The sequence below is a fragment of the Acyrthosiphon pisum genome, chromosome A2 (assembly GCF_005508785.2).
Source record: "Acyrthosiphon pisum isolate AL4f chromosome A2, pea_aphid_22Mar2018_4r6ur, whole genome shotgun sequence".
Classification (NCBI taxonomy): Eukaryota; Metazoa; Arthropoda; class Insecta; order Hemiptera; family Aphididae; genus Acyrthosiphon; species Acyrthosiphon pisum.
The window spans coordinates 75,560,020-75,583,435 of record NC_042495.1 but is presented as its reverse complement, the minus strand read 5'-3'; the positions used below and the strand labels follow the sequence as shown (position 1 = coordinate 75,583,435).

General features: G+C 29.7%; 3 protein-coding genes across 5 annotated transcripts in view; 2 read left to right on the top strand and 1 right to left on the bottom strand.

Annotated features, from left to right (window-relative positions):
* LOC100160819 (probable E3 ubiquitin-protein ligase HERC1) overlaps positions 1-1,180 on the top strand; it is a 38,273-nt gene extending 37,093 nt beyond the window's left edge. For both annotated transcript variants that reach the window (XM_001942817.5, XM_016801006.2), the window contains exon 63: positions 880-1,180. In XM_001942817.5, coding sequence (XP_001942852.2) covers positions 880-1,098 — 219 coding nt within the window. In that variant the 3' untranslated portion in view covers positions 1,099-1,180. The remainder of the gene's footprint in view (positions 1-879) is intronic.
* Positions 1,181-3,134: 1,954 nt separating this feature from the next.
* Positions 3,135-4,116, top strand: LOC100164935 (28S ribosomal protein S24, mitochondrial). The gene is given in 3 exon segments (NM_001293392.1): positions 3,135-3,311; positions 3,391-3,596; positions 3,681-4,116. Coding segments are annotated over 2 exon segments (480 nt in total). The 5' UTR covers positions 3,135-3,311; positions 3,391-3,406; the 3' UTR covers positions 3,971-4,116.
* An 11,267-nt stretch (positions 4,117-15,383) lies between these two features.
* Positions 15,384-23,416, bottom strand: part of LOC100165110 (broad-complex core protein isoforms 1/2/3/4/5) — a 36,426-nt gene continuing 28,393 nt past the window's right edge. For both annotated transcript variants that reach the window (XM_001948208.5, XM_003241606.4), the window contains exons 4-6: positions 22,887-23,010; positions 18,393-18,738; positions 15,384-16,212 (exon numbers count right to left, since the gene is read on the bottom strand). In XM_001948208.5, the coding sequence (XP_001948243.2) occupies positions 15,498-16,212; positions 18,393-18,738; positions 22,887-23,010 (1,185 nt within the window). In that variant the 3' untranslated portion in view covers positions 15,384-15,497. The remainder of the gene's footprint in view (positions 16,213-18,392; positions 18,739-22,886; positions 23,011-23,416) is intronic.

The window sequence follows — 23,416 nt, the reverse complement described above, 5'->3', positions numbered from 1 at the left end:
CTTTTATTCCCAAAAATTAAAAACATTTTAAGCTTAAATTTATATATTTACAAATATATGTATAAAGTGAAACCTCCCTTAACAGACACTTCCCAATAGCAGATACCTTTCAATAGCAGATGTTTACTTGGGAACCAACTACAAACTTTCTACAATCTGAACCCTCTGAATAGCAGATACCTCCAAATAACGGACAACATTTCAATGATCCAGATTGTCTGGCATTTAGAGGTTTCACTGTACATTAAATGCAGTGGTGGCTTGAACTTTCTTTTCCTTGTCTCTCATTTAATATTTTTACACCACCAACCCAAACCGTTTTTTAACTGCTTTCAAAATAGTGAATTCATAGGTTGTTAGTGGTTAAATAACCTTTAAAATTGGTTCAAACTACTTTAACCAATTAATACAAATATACCCATTAATATTTGTATTATATATATATATATATATATATATATATATAATTTATATTTGTAGATAAATAAATTTAAGCTTGTGACAATAAGTGCGAGTTTTAGAATAAAAGTGTATTATTTTAGTTTTGTTAAAAATTAATTAATCCTTAATCCTAGGTTTGACAATATGAATTTATTTATCAATACGCTATTGTTATATACTTGAGTAAAATTAATATAAAACTATTTATTAGCTAGATCAATATAAGGTGGTGTCGATTATAAAAAAGTAGTGAATTTTATAATGTATAAATATTTAATTTAAGTTAATAGTTTAGATATTAAATTATATATAAAAGTAGTGTATGATAAATGTTTCCATCATTAATATTATTATAAGTGATATATATTATAATCTCACTGAACCCATGATATGCATTCATAAATAATATTAATTGTAATAAATACTTTAAATTATTAGATCATCAAAGTTGAAGATAAAATAGATGGTTTACCCACAGCTCAGACATGCTTCTTTCAACTACGGTTAACTGATTACAGTAGCCGTGCTGTTTTTGAAGAAAAACTCAAGTATGCTATTAACAACTGCCGGACAATAGATATGGATAATTATATGTTATTTAGGAATGCAGATGTTGACTCTGATGATGATTTAGATATGATGATTGAAACCTATTAGATAAACTGAGTTAAACCTTTTAACTATTATATAACCTTAGAAATGTATTCCTTATAAATATATGTTTTTTTTGAATATTTTATTCTTGTGAATGAAATAAAAATATGTTTGGGGGTTTCTACACATTAGATATAAAAAGAAAAATATTTATGTTCGTAAATTAGTGTAAATGTGTAATATGTTTATGTAACTTCTACAATAAATGTTTATCATTGTATAAAATGCTAAAAAACAAAGTGAAATATTTTAAAATAATTATATTAATATATTGACTAATTAAAATACTTTAAACTAACAAAAAGATATTATGTATTCTGTGACTGTTTGTGTACTTAATCATTTAAATTGCAGCGTTTCGTTCTTGGCCTGCACAAATATTATTTAAAAAAATGAATAAGTACAGCATATTATTACACTAAAATAATTATCTATATATGATATTCCTTTATTTTGTTTCAATCATGGTTTAAGATATGTTTAAAAAAAAAAAATGTAAGTATATAATATACAGGTCTAACGGAAAGACCTGACACATAAAAAAGGAACAATTTGTACTAGTTAAAAGTATAAAAAAAATATGAAAATTATATGAATAGTAAATAATTTAAGATTTTTCTTATGTCTGAAAATTCCAGGGTTGGCCAAAACACGGACTTTTTTCGGGTTTTTTCTAAATAAAACCCCAAAAAACCAAAAAACCCGATGGGTTTTAATGTAAAAGTAATAATGGGTGGTTTTATCGGAGTTTTTCAGAAAAAATCCATCAAAAAACCCAGTGGGTTTTATTGTAAAATATTAATGGGCGGTTTTATCGGGGTTTATTCTGAAAAAACCCATCCGAAAAAAATAAAAATCTGAATTTTTTATTAAAAATAGAATAGAATTTTATTAAAAATGAAAGATTTTTATTGACCATTATAGTGTGTACTTTTTTCTATTTTATTCTTTAAATTGTACCTACCTAATTAAAACAATAATTATTAAGTTTTTTTCAAATCAATTTAATATTTTAATTAGAAAAATAAACAATAGGTACCTATAAGGTAATTTTTTTCTGAAAATTAACACAAGTTAAAAAAAAAAATAAGAGTGAACTTCTATTTTATCCAGAAAAGTAACCCGGGTTTTATGGGTTTTTTCAAAAAAAATTAGTGGGTTTAACCCAGAAGAGCAGCCCGGGTTTTTTTTGGGGTGGGCTTTTTCGTGCCAACCCTGGAAAATTCCCAAAAAGTATAATTTGAAAAATGTTATTGTTTCAAATTAATATTTATTCAAAAAAATATTAATATACTAAAAAAATGCAAAAATAAATGATTTTAATATTAAATCTTTTCTAAAAATTAATGGTATAGTAATAAAACAGTGTAGGAAGCTATAGATGGCGCTACAATCGCTCGTTGACTTTCCGTAACAGATGTGTATCTTTCCATTATACAGTGCACTATTGTTCGTTTCCGGCACGATTCAAGTTATACATTTATAGGTATGACATATATTTAATCGTGGTTTCCAGTCCTGTTAATCATAGTCCGTGGTAAATACTATAATATATTTAATACACGGACTAGATAGACTCTATCTTAGTCCGTGAATCGTGGTGTTGTTGACACGGACTAAGATAGTATGGACTGGTATCGACAAGGTTGGGGGGTAGTAGAGGAACAGTCCTCAAATGTTTCGACACCGCCACTCCACCGTTCTAATAGGCCGCCGAAAAGTACAACTAGGGTTAAAAGCGCTCCTAGTGTCAAATAAAGTTACTAATATTGTATATTTACATAATATATTACAATTTTGCGTAGTCAGTCAATAATGAGTACATTATAAATTATAATATTATTTTTGCAGTATATTATTAATATTTATTATTTTGAAAATTTTATTTTTTATGTTTTCTAATTCTAATTATTGTGTTTTTATAACACACCTATAGATGGCGCTTTAGGCGCCACTAATAACCTTACGGCGGCTTTAGAAACATTTTAGGGCCACTGATAAGGTAGTCGATACCAGGGTGGTCTATACTGTCTGGTATTAGTCCGTGGTTGTTGAAAATATTGTTATCAGTTCATCACTAATTATGATAAAATGTAAATAGATTAAATTATAATACTAATTTCATGATTCTTAAACCAAAATTTAAATGAACAGAGCATCAGTGAGTCCATCGAAATTTCACCTAGCTGAACAATTTAGTGATTACATAATTCTGAGTAAGTACTTTGTAATGAATAAAATAAAATAATAAATATGATGCATGGTTATTGACTTTATATTATAATATGGTTGCAGAGGAATTTAAGCATTAATGATGTTCCTTGATACATTGCCCCGGTTTCTTCCTGCGAGGAGTAATTACTTGATTCTTTCTCGATGTAAGCATGTACAAGCGGCTCGTTATAAACGATCTATCAAGGGTAATAAACCATTAACATATGAGATGGCTGGGCCACCACACACTATTGCTCACATCAAGGGTTGGAATTCATGGAACACGTGTATGATAAAAAATTAATAATTAGGTCTAAAAATTTTGGTTAACTCTGTTGTTATTAGGGTAAATTAAATTTTGCTTTTTATAGGTAACATGTTAGATGGCTTAAGACCGGCTGAAACTGCAATAGATGACGAATTCATTCGTCGTTTCATGACAGGCACTTGGCATGATTTAATTGCTAGTGAAATAATCATAAAAAGACAGCACAACATAATAAGAATAGCTGCCATAACAGTACAGAAAATTAGTGTGACCAAAGTATATTTTTTAATTGGTTATACGGAAGAACTTTTAAGCTATTGGCTGCAATGTCCGATCAAGTTAGAATTACAGACTGTTGAAGACCGAACTGCAGTGGTATTCAAATACATTTAGCCATTTGGAAATAAATAATTGTTGTGTCTATTAGAATTTTGATAACAATATCATTAGATTTAATGTAATAATATTAAATATACAAATACCTACTTATTTTTTTTATAAAAGTAAATTATTACAATAAAAGTTGGTATCATAATGAATTTTTATTCACTTCCTTTCCTTTAATTGATTATAAAATTGTATTATGAAACAATTATTATTTTCATATAATGTCATTATTTTTGTTAAAAAATGTGTAAGCTAAGATGCTATTTTAGATATTTAGTAATTTTTGGGAGGCTAATTATTATCACTAAACGAAAGTAAGTCGAAAGTGATGACTGTGCATAGATAATAAAGATATGGATAGGCCACGCCAATGTTAAATATATTTGAGGCCGCATTCTTGGAGGGGAAGGCAATTGAGGCTCCTTTATATTGATAGTCGATATGTGATATAGGTATACTTTATTTGGCCTCAATTGTTTCCCGCGAAGACCGCTGATAAGACCATTATGTCCTATCCATATCTTTATTATCTATGTGAGTGTGTGTATATTGGGTGTCAAATAGTAATTTGTTGGGGTTCAATCGCTTCCTAAGAATAGGTAAAGTAAATTATTTAAGTTTATTATTTAAAGTATAAATTATTTTCATTATTTGGGGTGAAATATTTTTAATTATTATTATAAGGTCGTGGGGGGTTAACTGTTTTATTATATTAATATAAAGCCGGATTCACACTACATCTAGTCGTGTCGGGATCTGTATATTTAATACTTGCATAACATTGTTAGTAACACATTACCTACAAGTTGACAGTATTCAACTCTTGACACAGTGCAGGGAGAAGGGTTTTCACTAAGCTTAAGAAAGCTCTATCACCCATATTGTGATAAAACCTTAGTCATGCCCTAAACGTTTTTTCTCATTTATTCAAATTTAAAGACATCCTATACTTACAATTACATATTAATTGACTTACCATGAAGTGTAAAAAACAAGAACGTATGTAAATAATAGTAATAATAAGTACTTATTATTTTTGTTAAACTTAACGAATGTAGTAGGTAACTATTACATTTGTTTTGAAAATAATAATCAGTGGAATAATTTATAAACAATAGGCAATAAAAAGAATCGGCATAATACGGGTTTAGCAACCTATCGATTTTTCAATTTTTTTTTTCAAAATGAGCATTTAAAGGTGCTTTATAAGAATGTAAAAAAAAAGCCCGGACAAACTTCGTTTTGAAGTTATTGATAAAAAACTAAATTTTTTTCGTTACACGCATTAAAAAAAAAATACTTAAAATTAAATATTTTTAATTTTTTTTTCAAAATGTGTGGTTTTTAACACTGATTTCGAACTGTTTGAATTTTCTTACGGAAACCATTATTTTGGAAGTTATATTAGTTATACCCATCAAAAGTTTGCGATTTTACGTTTATACGAACTCGTGTTTGGTGTTTTTTCGATTTTTTTGTCCGAGCGATATTCAATTCTAAGTATTTTTCTAAAAAAAATGTTCGTTATTAACGAAAAAAAATGTAGTTTTTGGAGTTTTCCATCAATAACTTCAAAACGAAGGTTGTCCGGGCTTTTTTTTTTTTTTACATTCTTCAAAAGCACATTTAAATGCTCATTTTGAAAAAAAAAATTGAAAAATCGAAAAGTTGCTAAACCAGAATCGTTCTAAAGATTTTAACACAAATGCATAATGTTTCAAATCATAAGTGTTATACACTAGGCGTAGGTACAGTTAATTGTACAAAGCACTTACTGCATACAGTTTTTGAGGTTTGACATTGATCGAGCATGATGTTATTTGATTAGATTATTTATCCATGCATGATACATAGGGTAGGTACATCAGCTTGACCGCACCATAACAAATATTTGGTTAAAGTGTAGGGACTCAGAGGTAGTTGCATGAGATCTACATAGGTATTTGTTTTTACATTAGTTATTTGCATAAAAAAGTGTTACCATAAAATATGTTAAGGATATATCATTACTGTAAACCGGATCGCATTAAGAAAATATTGTAATATAACAAGTATTGTGATGCGATGAGATTATGCTTCAACAGTGATAAATTCTATTACCAGAGGTATTCAAACTGTGCATCGCAGCACCCAGGGGCGTCGCGAGAGTTGGCGAAGGCCACGTCAAAGCCCCGGAAACCAAAATTAATGTAGGTCATGTGTAATATTATTATAAGTATTTTTTATAGATTTATAATCATTCAAGTGATTATGGAAAATATAACGAAACACATCACGCGACCATTTGAAGTTTTTTTTTTTTGTACTTAAGTCACAGTTATTATGACCCATAAGAGCCATGATCCATACTAGCCATATTGTTTAAATTTTATCATAATAATTCGGGAGCCGTCAAAATATTGTGAACACACAAATGAGCCGCGGGATGAAAAAAGTTTGAATACAATCTATACAATTAATAAACCCATGACAGTGGTGTACTTGATTTGCCTATCCATATCGCCGGGTGATCAAAATTGAAAATAGTAACAATAATTGCATTATTGAAACATATTAATATTGTCGTTAATAATATTTTATTATTCAGTAATAAAACTCAAAATAGTATTCAAATTGTAGTATATATAAAAATTATAACATAACACTTGTGATGAGATGGCCAAATGGGATATGTCTGACAGACAGCGATGAATGATGAACTCTACGATGGACCCATGACAGTGGCGATACTGGATTAGCCTGTCTGGGTGATAAAAATAGTTTTTGTTTAAATTAGTGAAACGTATAAGTATTGGCTTTGAATTTATGGGCTATAGCATACACCGACAACCTGTGATATGTTCAAAAAAATTTTGTAACTGGATTAGTTCACTTAAGACTTGGATGTACAAATTGATCAACAAATTAATTCATTAGATATAAATCTCATAATTTCTATCAGTGCCTATAATATATAAACCTGATGACTAGGGTTCGGATTTCAATGCATTTGCATCTTTTTTTGTAATGTCTTACATGGTGTTTTTCAAGCTACAAATGTGTTTAAAATACTCCTATAATTGTTTTAACTTCTAACCACAATATGTTTTGACATTTTTAGGATAATATTGACTTATTTCTCGTATTATGACTAAAAAAATTATTTTCATTTTGTACTTAACAGCACTACAGCAGGTATTCCGGTTTTAAATTAGACAAGGCTGAAATTTACTTTTATGTCACGCACAATCCAATTAGCTGAATTTAATGCATACAAGTATACAACAACTAAACAAATTTTATCGGAGTATTTTCTTATCGAGTGATAATATTATATAATTTTTATATATTTATAATTATAAACGTACCTATACAATTTTACATAACAATTTGAATTTATTTAATAAATAATGCATTTTTTTTTATTTTTAAGGCATTTTTCGGTATTTTAAAAGGACATTTATATCCAAACCCTACTGATGGCGAGTTAGTTTGGAAAGTAATGCCGTAAAATGGTGATACAAGCGTGTTGTAGACTGTAGTGTAGATACTGTATGGTACACGCAGAGGCGTAGCCATGAATTTCGTATGGGGGATGTGGGGCTATAGGGTTTTTGTAAAATCATTTTTTTAATATGATATAATGATATAGGCTAAAATAAACACGGGAGCGGGGGCTATAGCCCACTTATCCCTCCCTGGCGATGCTACTGTATACACGTATTGTGTACATACAACGGAGTATCAACTCGTTTGGCGTATGACAATATAGTAATTGCGTTCACGCAATATTGTAGTATTATTGGTAATTTGAACACACGTATCTTTGTATTTTACCATGACCCCTAAATTAAGAAATTTAAATAAAAAAACATCGTTTTAGATCAAAAACATTTATCATTGTTTTATAATTTTATTAAAATATGCATTATATAAGACATTTTGTTAACATTTTATCGATGATTTACTTTAACAATTGTTATACAAATTACAAAGAAATGCAGTAGTATATAATGATACACACCTGAATTGAAGAATTGTAACGTATAAGCATTACATTCTACAAAACTTATTAATTACCTACACACATGTCACATACATTAAATCACGTAAATCACGAACGGAGACGGAAATACCGCGTAAACTAACACGTTTGATGATCGACGATCACATTTGTCCTGTATTTGTTACACGTATTATTATGCATTAAATATTTTAATTATCATATTATTATTATACTAGGTGAATTGCCGAGCAAGCCACTCTTTTTTTCTCTTCAATAATGCAGTTATTCAAAATCTGATGTTTGGAATTTTTAAATATAGGTATATTATATATTTAAAGAACTTTTATTGCCAAATCCTTGTTATTCTTTGTACTGTCTAAGGAGTGTCCTGTCGAGATAAAAACTATTATTTTTTAAATGACCGCTTCCCTTTTATACAGTAATTTTTTTAACAGATAATTTTTCTGAAAATGTTGACTTACCAATATCAAAATTCGAATGAGTAGTTGTTGAGTTATTTAACTTTGTGTACCTACTAAGGATTATAGGATTGTAAGGTATGATAATTGGGGTCATGGTAGTTTGAAAATTGTAGTAATGTAATATATTTATCTAGCAATATGTATAACTTATAAAATTGGGCCAAGTATATAAATACTAGATCTGACATTACATCTATTTTATATTTTTTTAAACCATTTATAAGAACTATTGTCCTTAATATATACATATCAATAACACAAAAAAAACTCTTCTGCATTTTCAATTAGGTACATCAAGTTAACAAAAAAAATTTTTTTTCAGTAAAAAATGGTTGTTCCGTCATTTGAAAAACAGAAGCTTGTAACGTCACAGAACACTCCTAACTTAAAAAAAAATCTCAAGATTTTTAAAATACTATGGTCTTTATTAAATATATTTAAAAATTCCAAAAATCAAAGTTTAAATAAATTCATTATTGAATGAAAAAATGGGTGTGAGCTTTTTTGGCGAATTGCCGTGTATAATAGTCAAATAAATATAATATTATTTCGTAGGTATTACATTATCAAGGTCCATGGTACATATAGTACTTAATAAATATATTTTTTTATAATCAAGTATACAGATTATTACAAGATATCATAATATGTAGATAGTCCGGTATACTTGTATTTGGTAGGTATTTTATGATGATATTTTAAATTAATTGCCACTGTAGATAAATTATAATTTCTATCAGTATCTGGACGCCAATATCGGAACGCCAATCTTGAATGATATTATCATCGTGACATTGCACAATATTATGGAATCGGTTTGGAATTTTATTTTATTTTCTATAGATTGTGGATCAATTTATAGAAGGACATTCGTTTCGAGCGTGTAAGGTTGCGAAACGTATATAATCATATGCACAACTATGGTTAAAATTCTGGGAGGGGGGGGGGCTAAATTGCTAAAGCCCACCTAACAAAACTATTTATTTAAAATAACACGTACCTAGGGGGTTTTAAATCTAAATCAATAAGGGATATTTTTTTTTTTTTGGGGGGGAGGTTAAATCGTAGTCAGGACTGAGCCCCCTAGCTACAATAGTTGTGCAATCGTATATAATATTATTCTAAGACCACGGACAAAATCAAAATAGGTACCGATTTCGACGGAAATCACGAACACCTAACGATTTTATAACGTCTGAGTTAATCACTTAGGTAACTTTATATGGTAGTCACTCAAATAATATGAATACTGCGTTTATCCTGTAGTTTTAATCGGTGCAGGCTGCCCCGTCTCAATAAATAATATACAGGCTGAATCGAATCTAAATTTTATACGCGATTAATGAACCAGAAAAAACTGACGTATTATATACAATATTGTTCAAACGACTCAAACGTTCGAACAATTATTAGCGAGACGGCTTTTCAGAGCGGTATACTTTTCCCATATACCACTGCGGTGTGGGTGTGCATAATTTTGTATATTTTATTTATTATTTGTATTTATTTCATGTATTCGAATAATAATTGTGCACGGTAATTATGTGTTTGCGGCGTATAATAGGTACACACGTTTTGTCATCGTAATATTATATAGGCACCGGCCCTGTTTACAACGGAGTATTATATTATTATTGTGGAACCCGAGAACGTGGTATAATATAATAATCGCAGATTTGGTATTTGCAAGCGGAGATCTCTGATTTCATAGTAGGTATATTATAATTTCTTAAAAAGGAAAACACGTCGAGCACGATGGATATACGAGAAAAAAACGACCGTTTAAGTTTCGATTTTGTACAGTTGAGCGGTATATATATTATTATAATATAGAGCTATATCATACTATGTATAATACAATATAGGTACATATTAAAAACGTGGATATTAGTGATAAACATTTTTCGTATAGTGAAATCTAATACTTGTTTAACTATTCATGTTTGTAAATCGTGTTAAACCGTAATATAAATATATGCACGAGAATTACCAGGAATTACCTAACAGCTCAATGAGATGGTGGGATGGGGGTAGTAAGGCTTACAAAATTCGATGTGAAGTCGAATATTGTTTAATATTTATACTATATAGTATAGGTAATGATTTTATTTACTAATTTACTTTATTTATTAATTTTATTTATTTACTTTATTTTATTTTATTAAAGAGTATTTGAATTAAAACGACCATGAAAGACATTTTTACTGATATCTATCAATAGTAAAAATAAATCAAGAATGGGATGAGTTTCATTTAATTCTCTGGCCATAATATATGACGTCATAGTTCGCACAATAAATAATTATATTATATTATATTGGAATTAATGGTGACGCGGAACGATACACATACGGTATTATTGTAGTGGCTTAGTCGGACAAACGGCGGTGCATTTATAATTAACTATTTAATATTATTATTCGATTGTATACAATGTTAATGTTTTATACAAAACAATGTAGGTACTATTATTTTATGTGTTAAGTGAATTGGGTGATCGGACTATGAACACATTGTTATAAATATCTTGCATTTTACAATAAACAATCAAATCGACGACAAATTACTCGCGTATTAGTTCAAATAATAATTAGCTTTCAGATGGCATCGCATAATTTTTCCAGTCTCCGTGAAATTTTACAATATGTGCATACACGATATACATTTATAAGTCATCAAGGTATATTAAGATGATTATTAATAATAATAATAATAATAATAATAAAAAAATCAACATTTTTTGTACACAATTATATAGTAATGAAAACGAATCGTTTTCGCTATAATCGCTTTATAACAAACAAGTGTAAACGTATTAAATGTTTTACATCTACAGAATTTCAATATATTTGTCTTAGAAAACTCTTATTATTAAACGTGACTAAATATTATGAGCATACCTATAGGCTATAAGTCATATTATACATCGCTGCAACAACGAGTATAACGTATTTATCATTCTGCAGAATTAATTAAATATAGGTATAATATTATAAATTAATGGTCATACTGTAACACCTTGACGACAGTTCCATTTTTATAAATTGTATTGTACTATAAGTACCTATCTTCGAAACGTCTCTCTCGTTTGTTTTTCGCGAGAAAGTAATAACAAATGAGAGAGAAAATGTGAGTGTGTTTTCAGTTAGAGAGAGAGAGAGAGAGAGAGAGTTATATTTAATATTGAGAGAGAGAAATGAAAAAACTCCAACGCGTTTGCACTTTGCATAATCGATATTAAAGACCAATATAGATTATAGATGATCGGAACAATTTTCAAGGAAAAATCAAACGTAATAGAATAGGTTAAATTTTTACTAACGCCATAATAGTTATTTTTTTATAAATTATTATAAACGATCATTAATGCGGTAGATAGCATATCGAATTGCAAACGAATAAATGTATTATAATATAATATAATATAGGCTCAATGCGAAATTGAGCAAAACTGATTTATAAATAAATGTACCTACCTATATCACAAGAGCGTTTGCGTTATTTACTAGAAATCACAAAAAAAAAAAATCATAAACAATAGTAAAATAGTACTTATACAGTATAATACATGACTATATTATATTATAATATTATTATAATTACTAATAAATAATAATAAAAAATTACACTGTCCCTTCTCGTTTCCCTCCTCGTAGATATCGCCCTGCAGTATATAATGTTTGTATGTATGTATGTATGTATGTATGTATGTATGTATGTATGTATGTATGTATGTATGTATGTATGTATGTATGTATGTATGTATGTATGTATGTATGTATGTATGTATGTATGTATGTATGTATGTATGTATATATGTATGTATTTATGTATGTATGTATGTATGTATGTATGTATGTATGTATGTATGTATGTATGTATGTATGCGTATGTATGACGTATAATATGTATGTGTGTATGTTCTTTCCTCGCATATCAATTTCGTATTAATTTATCATATCGGATTACTTAATAATGTATATTATATATATATATAATTAAACACAGCCATTGTTCCGGAATCTCGCCTATATAATTTGTCCAATGTGGTAAGAGTATATATATATATCATATACATATACACCCCGAGTACGCCTGAGCCTGCACCCTTAACACCATTATTATCCTAGAATAATACAATATATTATATATTATAATATACCTATGTATAAAACAATGCGTCTAAAATAATATACTATGTACTATATATATATTATAGAAGTACAGTGTCAAATGAATAAATAATAATAACGATGAAAAAAAAAGATTTCGAAAAAAATTACACAGACGAGACTATATAATCATAATAATAATAATAATAATAATAATAATAATATTACATATACTCGGTTACAGCTACAATAATGATAATAATGTTTCTAACACGCTAATCGGATGAATAAAAGTAACATGAAAACGCTTAACGAACAACAAACAACATTTAAAATGACTAAATTTATTTATTATTCTATTTTTATTATATATGTATAAAAAAAGCTTAAGTATATTATATTTTTTTAAATTTATTTATGTTTGGAAATTTTTAAAAATTGTTTATTACATTTTATTTTTATATATAATATATTTTTTCCTTTCATCGAATTGTACAGAATGAATACACGTTTATACGTCGTTAAAATAATAGTTGAAAAAAAAACAACGGAGGTACTGATGGAAAACATACAAACTTAATAAAAATTTAAAAAAGAAATAATAATAAGTTATTAAGGTTAAGTATAAATAAAAATATATAAAGAGGTGAGTTAATTAACAAAAAAAATTGGCTATTTTGTACTTTTGTTACAAGTATTTGTGAAATATCGTACTGTTTTACATATATCATTACATTATATAAACATGAGGTAGAGCTGTAAAAAAGCTTAATAATTAAACATTTTACGAAAAAATTGTACTATTACAGTTACGAGTTTTGACTATTACAATTAATATATTTATTTATATTTATAAATTAATTATGTATACGCGGTGTGTTTTTGAGATTTGTGAGTTATGCGTTTTAATACTGTTTTTGAGCAATATTTATCTTCTTAGCACAATATTGTACAATATTATATAATATTATATCCTATGCTGACATATGTCATGTTATCTCTGGCTCTGGTTCGGCCACCCAAATCTCAGTCTATTTATTATCCGTATCATATTATCAAAAATGCACATCATTGACAATAATAGTAAAATAGTAATAATTATTATAAGTTATAACATCATAATATTTCATATTATATACTATATCGGATAGTACAACACATTCTAACACGCTACAATACCTTTATAATAATACATTCATACAAATATGTATGTATTATTAGACTTAATACATCATAATATTACTTATATATCATGTAATATTACATATTTATTCTCTATTAAAATTCACAAACTTACACCTACACAATACCATTATTATCACCCGTTTCCTCGTCTCTGCTTATAATTAATGATAACACCTATATATCACGTCATAACCCGTACTCACGACGTAACAATATGGGTAACAAATTGCTATATATGTTATCACAATCGCAGTCAAGTATATTAATACTTTATTATCTTTTATTATAATATTACCTATTTTTGTTTTATTTTTTTTAATGGTTCGACTTTTTAAATACATATCACTTCCCTAACCGTTTCTATCACAGATACAATCACATGACATTTCCTTGACAATTTCTCAAGATAAATATATGCTTATTACGAGAGACAAAAAAAATACAAATACATAAAAGCCCTATTGAATAAATCCTAATCTAAATAATATGTTTCCGTTAAAATAAAAATGTCGAATTGTCGAGTTTTATAGCACATCAATCCGGGACGCGCGACGACAAGAATGCAAAACACCCGACTCCGTGACGCCCCCCAATAACTATCGCAATGTAATTTCACATTTATCACATACAAGTTTATAGAAAAAAAAAACATTATAATAAAATAAAAATAAAATAAAAATTATCACATCAAAAATCGCGAACGAATATAACCGACCGTGAATATGCGAGTAAACGTATTTATAGATATACATACAAAGTAACAAAAATTAAAACAATATAAATATGTCAAACATTTTAAAGAGAAAAGCACGACGATTTACGAAATAAAAAACAAACCGTACGTCTGATCACATAAACAAAAACAATTTTGATTTTTTTTCAAAGGAAATATAAACGTTAATTTATATGACTAGAGAATAATAATTATACTTATATAATTTAGAGTTCTTTTTTGTTGTTGCTATCTTTCGTGTGTACAATTGAGTTGGATTCGATATACGTAATGTATATAATATATATATATATTTTGTATTATTATTATAATAATATGTATTAATAAAATGTTATTATAATATTTATAGGCCGCTGTCGTTCTTCGACGTTCGATTTCTCCTACATACGACGACAATGGTTCAAAAAGGATGGTAAAAATATAATCGCGAACATTACATATCGGCTATACGTTATCGGTCGGTTTCAATCGTTTCGGATTAAAAAAATCTATCATAATATAAGTCACCAAACATATTTATTATTATGGCGGTGGTAGGTATAAAATTACGTTAAAAAAATTGAGCTTTTCTCTGAGCGGCGCTCAGAAACCGAATCGACCGACGTCGATGACACAATAACTGTCAGGCGTATAACATAACATCGTTATAGATAGAAAATAATTGTAAAAAAATTATAATTACAAACAGACCACCGGAAATGAACAACGTGAAAATGAAAATAAAATAAAAAGACCGTATCTGCCAAGAGGAAACCCGTTTTGAACCATGGCGCCGGGGCACGCGTCGTATTTTTCTAGATCCATTAATTAGTGTAATAATAATAATAATAATAATAATAATAATAATAATAATAATAATAATAATAATAATAATAATAATAATTTTAATAATAATAATAATAATAATAATAATTATATTAATTATATTAATAATAATAATAACGACAACGACGACGACAACAACAACAACAACACATATATTACAATACACGACGATGGTATTTGCTATAGCCTATAATGTTATAACAGTTGGCGTTCAGCGTTGGTGGTTGTTGTGTATGTGCGTGGTCAGGTGTTTGGACAGGTAGTCGGCCCTGGCGAAACACTTGCCACACATCTCGCAGTGGTACGGCCGCTCGCCGGTGTGGATGCGCAGGTGCCGGGTCAGATCACTTTTGCCGCCGAACGCGCGGCCGCAGAACAGGCACGCGAACGGCCGTTCACCCGTGTGCTTGCGCACGTGCAGCTTTAGGTTTTCTTTTGACCGGACGCACTTGCCGCAGAACGGGCAAGCGAACGATTTGGCGTCTCGGTTGTTGTTGTTGTTGTTGTTGTTGTTAATGCCGCTACCGTTGTTATTGTTGTTGGTAGTGGCCGCCGTCGTCACTGCTGCGGTCGCGGACGCCGCGGTGACAGCGGCCACTGGTGTGGACCTGGTTACCGCGGCGGCGGCGGCTGTGCGTTGAGCGTTCGATCGGAGCATGTTGAACAGCGACGATGGTGAAGTGGCGGCCACGTCACCGGCTGCTTTTTGCTGTCCGGCCGCCGCCGGTTGAGCCGACGTCACCGCGGACACCACTTCGTTCGTGCTGGTCACCTGGCTGTCGGACGCCGACGACTTGGCGGCGGTTGGTGTCGCCGGTACATCTCGGCTGTCGTCACTGTGGGCCGCTGTCACCGCCGCTGGTACATCCCGCTGTAACCTCTCCAGCGCGTGGTTGAGACGGTGCTTTTTGAACGACTTGAGGTACCTGCGAAAAACACACACAACATATATGCACACTTACGACACTCATAACTCTAATGTAGGTACGCATTAAATGTATTGTTCTAATAATGTATTGTGATTGTTTTTAATTTTCCTCGTGAATCGAATAATGTTGTATTTATCGATTATCTCCCTTTAACATTTTACGACATTTTGGCTTCTGAAATTGACAAAATAACACTATAGATATAAACCCATTTAACCAATAACAAAATTATTTTGCCAAAAATTCGAGATACCCTTTTTGGCTTAGCACGGCAGAATTGTTATGTATTGAAAAATAATAAAACGTACCTACTGGAGCCGAGTGAGATCTATTCTATCTAATCTTTGTTTTAACACGGAAACTGTCTTATAACACTCATTCACTATTCAGTATTCAGGCAAAAATTAGATTCATACAATAATGATATAATGTTTTTACTCGGGATTAGGAATTTCATGACCAAAAATCTGTCTCTTGGCTACCTAGCTTTAAATGATTTCGTTCAAAGTTTTTAATCCGTTACTGTTTCCTATGCTTAGAATATAGTCTATATAAACGTATAGTAGTAACTTTGTGGTGAAATGGTGAATATTCGAAGTATTATCACTTGTAAAATTATGAGAGTCGATCGATCATTTTTCAAAATAAAACGGCTATATTCCTGTGGTTGACAAACCATTTGAAAAATGTCATGTTATTTTATACCTATTGCAATATGGTGCCCTCGTCGAGACTTCAAAAGAAGATTGAACGGTTAAAAACAGTTTTTATTCCGATCACGTGAAATTTTCCGATAGTACTATGGCTGTGATCAATAACAAATGACTGGACATGGGTCATCTGATACTCTATACCAACACCAATATTGCTGTAAATCTATTCAATATAGTGCTAAATCTGCGTTCATGGTTACCGTAAACCGATAGAATTACATTAGAAAGTAAAATCTGCACTCTGATTTTAGTAGGTAATAAGTATTTATATCGTAATGATCGTATACTTATATTTAGATACAATGCCACCCCTAACAGATTTTGTATTGTTTACATTTTTATATAGTGATTTAATAAAGTAGTGATATTCTAAATCAAGGAACAATATTATATAATTACTAGTTACCCGCATATATGTATAGATATACCTAGGTGTGGGTAAGCTAAGTATGTGGCAGAAATAAAATTATCTTGACTAAATAACGTTACAAAAACTTATTTCAATTCCTAAATAACATTTCAATTAAAAATGATATTAAACAGCAAAGTATTTGATATTTTATGTCTCAATAGAATTTAATCTCTTGTACACATTCAAAAAGTATCAAAAGTATCATTATAAAAAATACAGTAGGTAGTTATAATTATATTTTATATAACGATTATATTATAAAACATGATGTGTAGGAATAGTTATAAACAAATGAAAACAAAAACTGGAATCATAAAATTAATTTAGCATAATATTTATGGATATTATTATACTGTTTTAACGAGTAATTTTTTTTGTTTCCGTCAAAGTTTAAACCACTATAATTGAACGTTTAAAATATATGGAGTTGTTTTATCATTAATTTGTATTATTATAGTTACATATCCGTAAACATCTGCATGCTGGATTTATAGTTTTAGTAAGAACAAATGTTCTTAAAAAGAAATATTGTAGAGCACTGTTCTGAACAGCCATCGCAGCAATGTGTATAGGCAAGTGACGAAAAAAATTAATAGGGTGACGAGGCGTAATAATATATTGGCTGGCGAATCTCAAAAGATTTAATCCGGCGCTGCGGATAACATACTTCTGTAAGATAAAACGAAATGACTAAATAAATATTATAATCCAAATAATAATAATAATAATAATAAAGTAATAAACCGTACGATACCTATACGCGGGAGAGCTAACGGGAAGAAATACATCCAATGGGATTCACCGATACCTATATTTTTGCGGTACCCAAACAAATTATTATTATATATAATTATAATTTATAATACAACCGGACCGGTTTACGCCATGGAAAATCGGTCGTCGCGAAACAGGTTGTTGAAGATTCGAGGGCCGTGCAAAAACTGGTTCGCTCAAATGGTGCCACACTTTTGCGCGCGAAATTCCGGTCCGACTAACCCCTGCCACGTGCACGGGAATGAAAAAAACACATAAAATCTTCAACGGCAACTCACCTGAACTGCATGCCGCATATGTCGCACGTGAACAGCTTGTCGGCCGGCAAGCGCGCCCTGTGGTTTTGTTCTCGGTGCTTGAGATATGCTGAACGGTAACGGTAACTCTGGCCGCACTGGTCACACTGGAACGGTTTCTCGTCACCGCCGTCGCCGCCGTGGCCGCGCACTGGCTGTCCGGTGTGCTGCAGGGCTGTGTGCTGTTCTAGGAGCCACGTGGACGGGAATCCAGCCAGACAAATGGCGCACCGGATCAGGCACCGGCTGGCTACCTCGTCGCTGGAGCTCACACATGGCCCGATCAGTCCTTGTTGTTGGAGGACCGAATACAGTGACACGGACGTTTCTGTACATAAAAATCATGCACATACGTACGTGAATGCGACATTGTTAAGCGTTGCCAAAATGAACGATTGCGGCAAAATTTATTTAACTCTCGTAAAAACATTTTCCAAGTTGACTTTTGTGGTTTATGAAAGAAAAAAAAACGTTTTTGCATATATTGTGGTTTAATGTTATCTATTTGGCTATATATAATAACTATATAGATACCTGCTTGACTATTTTTTTTTACAAAAAATCTGTAATTTTTACCATTTTTATTAAAAAATGTTTAACGATAACCAACGACCAATATCATAACCGGAAGCAAAATACTTTTCCATGAATGTACTTCGGATATTGAATGGTAATTAAACATTTTATTTTTGAAGAGCATTTGAAGTTGAGTGATACATTTTTGAATGAGCGGAGTCGTAGAGCACTATGACTTTTCCGGGGTTTCTATCCATTGTCATTTAACTCTACTCATATCAAAACATTATCTGTTTTTTTTAAAGCACATTTTACTATTGTCTATATTGGTTAAGTATTCAATATTAGAAAATTTAGAAAAATAAGGTATCCAGTTAAATGTATCATTCCGTATCATTATATCTATCAGTGCCGCATTTAGACATTTTTCGCCCCGGTGCAAAAAAAATTGGTGCCCTGGCCCAAAGCCCCGATGAAAAAAAATACTCCTCTTAAGGGGCCTACCCACGGAAAATATGGGAGATAGATCCTTATTTACCTTTTAGATTTTGAGCACAGAAAAGAATATTTATTTTAGAATGTGTGCGTTTTTTTTAAATATTGTTTAGTATAATTGCTTGATGATCCTCTCTCCGCAAAGATACATTTGAATTTATGTCACTTAGACCTTGCTTATAAATTATAATTCATCATATAAGTTGTTTTTTTAACATACTTAAGTAGGTACTTCATGAATAAATAAAATAAAATTATATAAAACTATGCAAATTAATATTGATAAAAAAAATTTCAAACAGCATAATACTATATAATATAATAACATTGATTAAATATACTTTTATATTTAATCAATGATAATACTATTATACTAAATTTATAACTTATTATAAGCTTGTTAGTATACTGTATAACACAAAATGTATTGTATATTATTGTTTCAAATATATTATTATTATTATTAAAGAAATTATATAATATAATAGGTACTGTTGTTAAAATAATTAAATTTATAAAATTTTAATAAATCAAAGTCAACAAATTTCTGACTTCAAAATTTTAGCGCCCCTAAAATACTGGCGCCCGGGGCAGTTATACCCAGCGCCCCCCCCTAAATGCGGCCCTGATATCTATATTATAATTCATGAAAGTTGAGAACTTGTATGTATCAGAGAGCACTGGGCTATTTATTAACGATTTCAGATTTAGAACAGGGAAAATAATTTTTTATTTTGCGAGACTTTTATGATTAAGTTAACTTTATAGGTACGTTTAAAAGAAAAAAATATTTTAGGTTAGGAATATTTTAAATAAATTCTTAATTCTTTTTTAGTAGGTATCTTAATTTTTGTTAATTGTTTTTATACTCTGAAGCAGATTGTTTGTTTGAGAATATTGATTTAAAAATGTCAAATATTTTTGAACCTATATTCGTTAATTATTTATAATAATTGGTACAAGCTGTTTATGTATTTTATTTTATTTTTCCGAAAACAGTAAAATTAGGTTGGGATTAAATCGATGTATATGTAGTACCTACCTAACCACTGTAGACTCAGTATACGTGACTGGATGCACGTAACATAATATTATAGTCTATAGACGTATTGTGGTATTATTTAAAATGAAAAATTTTATTTAAACATATAACCATATCGACATTTCGCAATTACAAGAAAAATATTTATCCAAAATATTATTCGTAATGTTTGATGAATGCGTCTATTATTTGAGTCTAAAGGCGAGCGTTTTATCCAAACCGTATAAGTATATAAAGTTTACACATTTCACGTAAAATTCCGTGTATGTAGATGCGGTCTCTGAGCAGATACTATATCATGTAAAAGCATATCTAAATTCACGTTCTATATAGTATATATGAAATGGTTATATTTTGAAAAAAAAAATTATTTCATAACATTGGTACTTAGTTATAAACGTTTAAATAATTTGTAAGCATTTCAATTAAATTGTTATTTAATTTAATGACTGTTATAATCTGTACTTTAATTAAAATTAAATTTGAAATAATTGTTTAATATGCCTTCTTTGCCTTCTAACTCAGGTTTACTCTGCCAGTTTTAATTCTACTTATTTGAAAATGGAAATTCTTATAAATAATGGATTATTGACTCAATGTTATATTTTACCATTGACTTTTATGCAGTGACATTTTAAAAAATAAAATATATACTGCCAGAATATGAAATTAAAAATATGGGTCACCGTAAAAAATATTTAAAAATATCTATAATAAAAATTGTAATATGCATTTTTTTTTTATTATTATTGTTTTTTTTTTATGAATATTAAACTATTAAAATGGTTAACTAAGTTCGGTTCAATGTTTCAGTTTTCAAATGTGACTGTTCATTTTTGCTTTGTATAATATAATAACTAAATATTAAATAAATAATACTTCACACTATTCCGCACCAAATTTAACACCCTCCACAAGCTGTGTAACAAGTGTCGGGACAGTGATTTTTTTTTGTTATACATATTCGTTGGAACTGTGTTCGTTAGTAGGGTGATTATATTGTTATAACTCAAAACACACACAGCGAATGTATTGTCGACAAGCGGCTGCTATTGTTTGTCTGCTTTTTTTTTCTCTTATACGCCAGTTATGTAATAATTTTCATGGTTTGCTCGTTAAGAAATCAAAAAGAATGTAAGTCATAGTCAAAAAGAAAATCGTTTTAAAAAGATTGTCTGCGCAAATACACCCACGTATAATAGGTATATAATATATAATATATACTTATGTCATCGAAACTCCAAATATTACATAACGATATTATATTTTATTTACAGTAGAATTTAATTATCTGCCTTTGCAACGTGGAGCTATATAACGTGTGTGTGTGGTACTAGTTACCTACTAGTCAGTAATTTTGTATTATTAGGTAGGTAGATACGCCTTATATATATTTCGGTATAAAATCAAACAATACATCCAACATTCGAACTGATAATAACATTATATAATATTATCTGAATGTTTGTATATGTCTGTATGTCTGTATGTCTGTATGATATGTAATCGATGAAATACCACGTCGATGGCTTACAAATGCCTCATGTATTTGGGGGGAATGGCTTTTATCGATTTTTTTTATATATAAATTTAAAAAGTCGAAACGCGTACGTATAACTTATATATTAAAGATACTGAACACTATAGAGAGGAGTTTGAATATTTGTCAAAGTCTATCTGATCAGACTGCACGGTTACATAAATATATGTATAGATACATAGCCACAAAGGTATACGTAGTAACGTAGGTTTACGTACAAGAGATGAGCTACTATATTTCCGACTCAATTTGTTCGACGACAGACGCGCGTCTCTGAATGATACGCAAATTTATCTGGAAACACTCATTTCAAATATGCGCCAGTGTGCTGTACGCGAATATTTAACGTGGGCACGCCTATCTTTACCTATAATCATTAATTGAAATTTGAAATTTGAATAGATGTATAATTTACGCTGTCTAGTCGGTCTAGATTATATTAACTATACTTATTGCATGTTAGAAGTTTCACTACATTGCAGACATAGTATATCGTGTATTTTTAGTTTTTATTATTTACTATTTAAAATGTGATCTCGAAGACGAATATAATATAGTAAAATATAATAGATAACTGATAAGTATAGAATTTTAATGGATTAAAAACAATAACCATCATAATAGTAAAATGTTGAAAATTGTATTACGCGTGTTATAACTTATTACCGTATTATGATGTATTATACTAGACATTATTAAGTATATATTAATACCTATATAATTATTATATTATATAATATTATGTATTTATGTATTCTGGTGATAAGGTACTATATAATAATAAAATAATACGACAGTGGTCAGAGATTAAACTCGACGACCGTTTAGGTTTAGAGTATTTCCCTGTGTAGGATATTATTATTATTATTATTTTTTTTTTTACCTGTATTGTAAACGGGTGGCAGAGTCGAGAACCGACTGAAAGCGGAAAATCCTTGTTGTAGAACGGAAACTTGCGACCTGTATGCGGCTAACGTGTTGAACACCCCTTCCACCAAGCAAACTTCCTATTTCACACATAATACACACACAAATCAATCAATGTTAACGTAAAACGACCCGCGTATAATGGGCGCAACATTGGCCTGATATTCGAAAAACCATATTATTATAATATAGTGGCCGCATTTCATTACACTCATATTATTATATTATGTGTAAGATGTACCTATATAATCAGATGCGTTATTGCAAGTTTATAGTAGTAGTATGATACTATATACTATTTATGAGTAAGAAATACACAGCGTGTAGTACCTATGTAAGATGTATAGTGTATATATTTATATCATATAATATATATTATTTTATATACTTAATATTTAATGTGAATGATATAATAAATATATTATATATATAATATAAATTTATATAAATTAAAATATAAGTGTGTGTGTGCGTGTGTTGAGTAAG